We start from the raw sequence: 9,065 nt of genomic DNA, 5'->3' as shown, positions 1-9,065 counted from the left end.
AAAGAGAGAAAAGACGCGCGTCTCAACAGCGTCGTCCACCACCGAAGCGGTGCGCTCTCTGTTGCCAATGAATGCTGCCGTGGGCTGCGTCCCTACTCCAAATTTTAATCGGATAGCCTTTACAGGTTATGAGCGTCCGTTCGAGCGTGCTTTTGTCTGCGAGAAGTGTCAAACTTCTTCGTGAGGTTCCGCGGGACACAACGAGATTGTGAGATCATAACCTTGCGGCGTAGTCAGCCATGACCGATTAGCCGGAGTTGGCGTCATCATAACATCACATCCGGCCATGACGATACGTCCGGTCATGACAGACGACTTCACCGGGCGATTCGTGCATATACGTTAGCTGACCCCGGCGGGCGTCCGATCCAGGCGTCCGTGCTGCACCTTTCATTTGTCGCTTCCTCGAACGCCGCACCAAACTGCATAAAGAAGCAGACGCAGTAAAGCAGTTATGTTTCTAATTTGTTTAAAGGAAAGAGAAGACGCATTATATGTCACGCTCGCTCATGATATTACATGGGGTTCCGTACCTTTAAAGATAGTCCTGGTACTATCTTTAGAGATACAGTCCTGGTACTCCCCTGATTGGGTTAGGACAGGCAGGTCATCTGCGCTTGCGGCGGGGGCTAGCCTGCCACCGAATTTTTATCTGTTGTAGGTCGTCATTACACCCGCCACCGTTTCGGTGGTGGACGACGGCTGTTGTTGCGGCATGCGTCTTTCACTCCCTCTTCCTATTCTTTCTTCTCTATTTTCTCTTCTCTCTGCCCCGCCGGGGTGGTGCAGTGGTAAGACGCCCGACTACTGTACCGGAGTGCCCGGGTTCGAACCCGACCTCGGCGGCTGCGTTTCGATGGAGGCGAAACGAAGAGGCGTCCGTGTGCTGTGCGATGTCAGCGCACGTTAAAGATCCCCAGGTGGTCGAAATTACTCCGCAGCCCTCCACTATGGCTCCTCTTTCTCTCTTTCCACTTACACTCCCACCTTCCTCCCTTCCCTTACGGTGCGGTTGCGGTGTCCACAGAAAACAAGTGAGACAGTTACTGCGCCTTTCCCTTCCTATAAATAAATCAATAAAATCTCTTCTGTCTGCACGAGACAGCGGAGGTGGCTCAGCTACAGAGCCAGTAGCAGGCCTGTGCATTTTCTTTTCCTTTTTCCTACAGCCACAACAGCAACAACCTTTAAAGATGTCGGAGCTGACCCTGACGGGCGTCCGTTACAGGAGTCCATGCCTCGCGTTGATTTGCTGCTGTGCGTAGCGTATTGATTTTTCTCGATGGTGTTAGATGTAGTCGAATTGGCGATCTGTGGCCTGAAGGATGTTAGAAAGATGTGTTCTCGGTCACCAAAACTTGATCTTCGACTTTCTGCTACCGTTTGCTTTCAGGAATAGAGAAACGACCGCCAGCAGTATACATATACAGATTTGTATTTCCATTCGTCGGTTAGGAGTCTCCGCGAAAAACAGCGAAACGTATCATCTTTTTGCTGTTAAGTATCTGCCTGAGCTGCACTAAAGTAAACATTTCCTTTTATTCCATGACTCTGGCTCAAACGGATGCGTGATGCTTTTAAACACATCAGGAGTTTCTAAATTTAATATGCTCGTCTTCTGGCTGCGCCAGCCGTAAGAGCCCCCTGGATTCTCTGTTAATATTTATTCAAGTTAAAAGAATAAGCAAAACTCTATTGTGCCCAGTCTTGACTCAGTTGTTAGAGCGCTCCACTACTGAGCCCGAAGAAGAGGGTTCGATCCCGGCCGCGACGGTCGCTTTTCAATGGAGGCAAAGTGAAAGTGCCCGTGGTCGAAATTTCAATATTGGTAGTCGGAATTTCCAGAGTCCTCCACTACATCATGTTTAAAAGAAATTTATGTTTCGAAATGACCGACATCACAACGAAGGCACTTGTTTCTTATAGCACTCGGACTAGACAGAACGTTTCAAAGACAACCTAAGCACTGGTATAATGCATGCACATAGATACTATCGTTCAGGTCTGCATGCTATAGATGGTCGTAATATGGTCAGCACATTGTTTATGATTGAACGGTTTCGCTTTACTGGCATTATAATGCTATGGTAATTCTGGGCAAAGAAAAGATGTACAAATACTCGTGAGCCGCCAGCCTTCCTATTATGAAAGGATGGGCATGGTCACTTTTCCATGATCAAGAATGAACCTTGTGGACTAGCGTAGGAGAAAAGGTTCCTCCTCAAGTACGACTAGTTCCTCCTTCGAGTGTTTAAATATCATGGTTCTGAAAAAGTGCAGTAGAGGAAACATGGCTTTCTACGGGCGTCATCGCGAGAATGCCAGTCCTCGCCGCTGTCATAAGACATATCCTCCAGTGCACATTACCAATTCAATAAAGATATATCTGTGGCGACTCTGCCACTGCATTCAGAGTTGGACCATGCACGTCACTAGACGCTAAAAGGTGCGTACTACAGGGTGAAATAAACTATTTTGAATTCCTGTCCTCCCGCATTGTACTGCATAGCCGATGCCGCTTTTGAGACCATAAACACCATATACTATAAGAAGTGGACTTGTGCTCCAACTATCATCCCTTTTCTCCAGTTATCTTTATGTGTGATAATATATGTGCCGAAATTAAACAGATGCATGATGTGGTGAATATAGGCGCAAAATATTTATTACCGCTAGTTTTTACAAGCATAAAAAGCAACAATCCTAATGCAGCGGTGTTTATAAACAAAACACAACAAAGCTTGCCTGAGTTAACTCTGCAATTTAGGTGAGTACACAGAGAGAATTTGTTGGTGTGACTGGCGCACCACCATGCAGCCATAAATTGAGGCTAATTTGTGAGGCTCATAATAGCCGGCAAGAAGGAGGAAGAGGGCATTGGAATGGAAACTGCATATGCAATCCGTACACATACGGGTTGGGATTATAATGGTTCAAAACCGTTTATCGGCTGCAGGGTACGAATACGGCAACATAAGCCGCCTTAGCCTCCATCGATATGCAGCCGCGGGCGGTTTGGTTAAAACCTCGGTACTCCTTTTTAGTAGCCGAGTGTGTTAACCCTAGGCCACCTCGGAAAGGCCGATATGCACATCCTGCTGCTTCAGTGATGTGGATATCTGCTACCCCTGATGGCAACGCGCATATAGGCGTTCTAATTCCGCGCCTTGAAGGCATGCGGAATAATTTCCACCGGCATTATTTGTCGCCCTGAAATTGCTGTGCCAGTTTCTCAATGCTAAACCGCCAAGCAAACTCATGCATTTCGCATGTCTTAATATACTGAAGCGGAAAGAAACCCCAGCTAATATTTTTCATTATCATACTTCCCAATACGACCTCGACCATCTGTCAATCAGTCCTGCCCTTGATGCTTGATACAGACTACCCTAAAGACACTTACAAAATAACAACCAGATAAAAATTAATTTGTACTTTTTTTTTTTCATTTCATTGCTTCTTTTTGTGGTGGTAATAAGACTCGTCGGGAAATATTTCGTCGCCAACCGTTATGCGTGGTTATCAGTACACGCGTCATCATCACCATCATAAGAAGAAGAAGAAGAAATACGCCGCAGGGATTTAGGATCTGTGTGCAGGATTCTCCTACAATCACTCGGCAGTGCGTTCCGATGGAGGGGCCACCCCGTTTTGCCATGTTCTTTCCTGAAACCACCAAGAAGAAAATTAAATCGCCAAAAAGGAGCAGCTCTGAGCGGAAGTTCAAATCGGAAATCGCAGGCACCCTTCGAACCACTACCCTGTCAAGAGTCGGGTCCGCCGAAGCGGAGAACGAGCAGCTACAGCAGGGCGCAAATGCCTGCGGCCACGGTAATTTTCAGAGGCTCATCTTTGCCTTCAGCATCGTGGCTCTCGCGGTTCTACAGTGCCACAGCAAGGCCTTCGCCTTAATCGCTCATCCCGTGGACCACTGGTGCAAGCCCACGGGGCGCTTCGCCGACCTGTCTGTCGCCCTCTGGAAAAACGCGGGAATACCCGTCAACGAAGCTGGTCGGTACAGCCGGTGCTTGGTCTACGCGCACCCCGGCCGCGCGAACGACTCCACGACAGTGCGCTGCAACTCCTGGGACTATGATGACAAGGAAGAGCACAAAACCGTTCGCAGCTACTGGGACCTCGTATGCCACAGAACCTGGCTTGTGCCCCTGACGGACGCGGTCTACATGAGCGGCGCACTCTTATTGGTTCCGGTCACCGGTTACCTCGCCGACACATCTGGTCGCAAGCCAGTCATCGTTGTAGCAGTAGTGGCGCTTGTCTTCAGTACGGTCGCTGGCTGCGTCTCGGAGTCTTTTGTGCTGTACTTAGCGAGTAGGTTCGTCAGCTCGGCCTGTTCCAGCACGATATTCCTTATCTCCGTCATACTGCTGTTCGAAGTCATCCCACTGGAATTCAGGACCTTCTACATTGGCTTCGCTTGCTCACTGGGTGCACTGGCGTCTAACGTATTCATTCTACTACTGACGCCACTGCACCTCGACTGGTTTTTCCTGCGGCTGATTGTCGTGTCGCCTACGCTCTTGCTGCTGTCGGCATATTTCGTCATCCACGAATCACCGATTTGGCTCATGTCCGTAGGCCGGATGAAGGAGGCCGAAGCAGTAATGCTGACGGCAGCCAGAATTAATTGTTTGCGACAAGCCGATGCACAGAAGACGGTAAATACCATGATTTCCGATATAAGCGAGAGCATCATCCTGTTCGCGCCGATGACACCCAAGGTTGTTATCGAGTCCGGCCCTATTCGCACAAGAGCAAGTGGTGTATTCTTTTCGACATTTGCTATAATGCTCGGCTACTACTTGATATCAACTAGCACGCCCTTCCTCCAAAAGTCCGCGGTCAGGTTGACGTCAACGGTTCTCCTAGGTCCGAGCTACGTGGCCATGTACATCGCCCTGAACTCGATGGGAAGACTCAAGCTCCTTACTGGCCTGACGGCGCTTCTGGGTGGTCTGTCCTCGCTCTGCGCCATTTCCATCTACGCTCGCCCCGTTGAGGTCTCCTATGGGATCTTGATTATCTCTAAGTCATTGGCCAATGTCCTGGTTCCGGTTAACTTCCTGTATCTCATCGAGCTCTTCCCCACACCCGTCCGCAGTGCCGTCTTTTGCGGCGCTTACACCTGTGGTCGCATAGGAGCGGTCCTCGCGACCTTTTTGTCATCACTTAAAGTCGCTCACCGAGAAGATGTGGGCTTCGCTGTGGCTGCCTTGGCTGCCTTTGCTGCCACTGGAGTCGTGATGCGCCTGCCGGAAACTAGTGTCGGAGTGGTCGTGACGGCGGAGGTGGATAAACGCAAGGACCTTATGGACTTGATGCGACGCAGTTTGTTGCCGATGCACAAACGACATCACCGAAAGCAAAGCAAGAAAGGCTCTGCCGTCCACTCCCCTTAGCTGATGCTCCGTTATTCTAATCGAAACGCCATGCCTGCTTCCTCGACGTGACTTGTATCGACGGGCTTTGTATACTGCCCTTAGTTTAATGTTTTGTGCTCGTTATTATGCAGGGCCTAGACCTGCTTAGACTGTATATAATTTCCTCGGAGCAACTTCTGCATGTATTAACTTTGTAACTGCATGACACGCGTAATGGTGTGCGCATACTAATGGTAATCGCGTCAACGGACTTTCAATTATTATCAGAATTTATTTACCTGACTCTGATTGGGCGAACTGCATTTTCTTGGGTACCAGCTTGTTTTATGTAGTGAGCTCAACTGGGGGGGGGGGGGGGGGGGGGGGTGCACATGCTACAAACGCATGTTTCGAATAATTTTTCTGTGGTGCTCGTGCTTAGCTTATGGCAGGGGGGGGGGGGGGGGGGGGGGGGGGTATATGGATTTTGCTTAGCTGTCCAAATCTTACGAGTTATGCAAACAAATTGGATATTTGACACGGTAACTGTTTATAGCATACAGGAGCTAATGGGTCAAAGAGGAGACAATCATCTATTTTCGTACAATTTATTCGCAACAGGAGTTTGGCATAGGGAAATTATACTAGCGTGTTTTTATTTTATGTTTGGTCACACCGGAAAAGGATGGATAAATTATGTGCCTCTGTTCGCGTGCTTCGACTGTGCAACACGCAGCCACTCCTAACAATTCGCCGTTGCTTATGGCATTCCCTTCTCAGGCTGTGGCTGCCGGCAAGGAAATCACATTAAAACTCTGGTTTCGAGTGCGTATTAAAGGAACTTTTACCAGCTATAGCTGACTTTATCCGCAACTATAACCGCTATGAGCACCACCTAGATGCAGCGGTAAAAGTGTTTCATGGTATCGAGCCCTGTGCTCGTCACGCTACATCCACATCAGTAATCGGTGCCCCATTCACGCTTCAAGAATTTCAGATGACCCTGCGTGGCCTGTGACGTCGTAGTACATCACGGCGTCGTCACTAACCAAATGCTTTAAAACATCTCTGTTCACCACAGATAACAGGAAGGGGCTTCATAACTAATTCAGTCAAGTTGAGGACTTCCGCCGTCGTGATGTGAACTTCTCCATGGCGCTGAAACCTTACCTAATTTGCCCCGTCTCGGTGGATGAGTGGTTAGGGAGGGCTATAGACTGCTGATTGCGAAGACGCGGATTCGACCTTGGATGCGATGCCTGCGTTTCGATGGAGGCTAAACGCAAGGGGTGCCCATGAACTGTGCTACATGGCTGCACATTAAGGAATCCCTGGTGCTCGAAATTCCTGTGGTCCTTCAACGCAGTCTCTCATAGCCGATGTCGCTTTGGGACGTTAAACCATCCCAAACCAAGAGAAATAGCTTGCTAGGCTTAAGTGTATAGGGCCATCATCTGCAATCTATAGACCAGGTTTTTTTTTCTCCCATCGCAAGCAGGTTGCTAGCGCGCTCCTACTCTCGGCACCAGAAGCCATCTTTTGGGCGCGCGCGGTCGCTCGGGTGTCTCGCGTTGAGTACATGTGTATGAGCAAGCTTTCTTCAATTCTGCCGTAAACACACTCTACCACCTAGGCATGTAGGTGTGTGATGTGCATCGCTACGCACATGTTTCCCTGTTCTAGAGAGTGTACAGCGATTTGCAGCCAGCACAGTTTCCCCGCTGACGTGATATCCGAGGGTATAGTCTACCATGCATGTTACGAACTGCTTCTTTCTCGGTTTTGTCTGTTCTTTCTTTCTTTCTTTCTTTCTTTCTTTCTTTCTTTCTTTCTTTCTTTCTTTCTTTCTTTCTTTCTTTCTTTCTTTCTTTCTTTCTTTCTTTCTTTCTTTCTTTCTTTCTTTCTTTCTTTCTTTCTTTCCTTCTTTCTTTCTTTCTTTCTTTCTTTCTTTCTTTCTGTTAGAGAAAGCAGGAGCAAAAGCAAAAGGCTACAGTGCCTGACATAGGCTTTCACTCTGAAAGGCTTTCAGACGTTCAGCAGGCAGCTTAAGGAACGTACGGTTTCAACATTCAAGAAGAGCATAAACTATTCGAAAATACAGAAACTTGATCACATAAGTCTTAGTCACTCGCGAACACTTTGGAGAGAAAAAAACCAAATCCATATTCGGAGTAAAGATTAATTTGAAATTACATTACTGATTGCTCTGCAATAAACAAGCATCAAATAATAAAACAAAGAAACATACCGCGATAGGCGATATTAATACAACATTGTGTAGTCCTTAGTGAGACAGCAGAGAGCACTCGCAAAAAAATATAAAAGAGTATACATGCACTTTAGGTACAAAATGGGAACAAACAATGCATAAACTATGCAACTGCGATGCCATGCTTGAGCAAAAGGGATTTAAGAAAATATTTGGTGACAGGTTTGTTAAATTTTACTAGCGCATTGATATGATTCAACAAAAACGGTATATGGTAGTCTATATGTTGTCGGTCGTAGTTTGTTCTTGGGGCAGGCATCCTTAGTCCTCTGCGAAGAGAATACTGTGAAGTTGACTCTGCATCTGAAGCTCTATATAGCTTGTTCTTAGTGTACTGAAAGAGCTTATAATAATAGACCTGGGTTGCTTTAATTATTAAATGTTTTGAAAAGAACGGATGTGTTGGAAGAAGATAAGGCTTTCTATGGCAGTTTTCAAATATACTGGGTGCTTTTTTTTCTGTAATAAAACTAGCTTCTTAAAATATTGGGCCGTTTTGGTTCACCAGACCAGTGCAAAGCAAGCCAATTGAGAGCAGATGAAGGTGTAGTACAACACAAGAGCGTTAGCTCTTACTACTTACGTTGTGCAATTTTTGTCTGTCCATCGAGAACGATTCAAGATGGCTACAGGCCACGTGATCAATTACTTCAACAATGTGGGCATAAGGGCTAAGTCATCGTAACCAAGTGATCACCCTCAAGTAAAACAAGACGGTGTCCACCATGGGTGTCATGTGGTGCCCACCATGGTGGTGCACTGGTGTACCACATGATCAATAATGACTCGCCATCAAGTCTTCGACGTCATCTCACAGTGGGTCACACACAGTGGCGCACCACTACAGCTATGACGCCATCACACCACGTGACCGCTGTTGTGCCTGGCCAAAGCCGCCCAGAAATTCAGCCGGACGCCAAACTTCTTCGGCGAACGCCTCCTTCACAAACTCTGGATACTTATTTGCAAAGCACTAGTGCACTGGAGGCGAGCCGTACCAAAGGGACAGAAGCAACGTGTTTCAACATGCGCTGAACGTCCAGACAGCACGGCGCGCCGTGGCCCTGACGGTGAACCCCTTCTCGCCCCGCGGCATATTTGAAGCGAGAGCGCAGCAAGCTCTCCCATTGGCCCTGCGAAAGTGCTGCCGTCGGATTGGACCATTTTGAGCGTCAACGGTTCTCGGCGACGGAGTCTCAAGTGCTTCCGTTCGAGACTCCGAGTGTGAGTTCGTCACTAGCGTCCATCAGGAGCAGTTCGCCCCCTGACAGTGCGGACGCGGCGGAATCTCCCCGGCCGTCGCTGCGCGAGAACAGTCGCGTACGGCTATGGTAGCTTTCGGCCCCAGAGCCGAACTCCTTGTTTAACTACCTGTAAATAGTGTATAAAGCCTTTTCTTCATCTCACCAACGCCG

The 9,065-nt window shown here is 48.0% G+C and overlaps 1 protein-coding gene across 1 annotated transcript; it reads left to right on the top strand.

Moving 5' to 3' along the window:
* Nucleotides 1–3,632: 3,632 nt before the first annotated feature.
* LOC146196926 (organic cation transporter protein-like) lies at nucleotides 3,633–5,420 on the top strand. Its single transcript, XM_084597094.1, has one exon. The coding sequence runs from the start codon at nucleotides 3,633–3,635 to the stop codon at nucleotides 5,418–5,420; it is 1,788 nt and encodes a 595-aa protein (XP_084453220.1).
* The last annotated feature ends 3,645 nt before the right edge of the window (nucleotides 5,421–9,065 follow it).

This window comes from Amblyomma maculatum, chromosome 3, assembly GCF_055883805.1.
Source record: "Amblyomma maculatum isolate TAMU_Amacu chromosome 3, ASM5588380v1, whole genome shotgun sequence".
Classification (NCBI taxonomy): domain Eukaryota; kingdom Metazoa; phylum Arthropoda; class Arachnida; order Ixodida; family Ixodidae; genus Amblyomma; species Amblyomma maculatum.
The sequence above is the reverse complement of the archived record's forward strand: the minus strand, read 5'-3'. Positions and strand labels throughout refer to the sequence as shown.

Bases quoted from the DNA above. Each gene is read 5' to 3' on its own strand.
- LOC146196926 (XM_084597094.1), top strand. From the start codon at position 3,633: ATGGAGGGGCCACCCCGTTTTGCCATGTTCTTTCCTGAAACCACCAAG.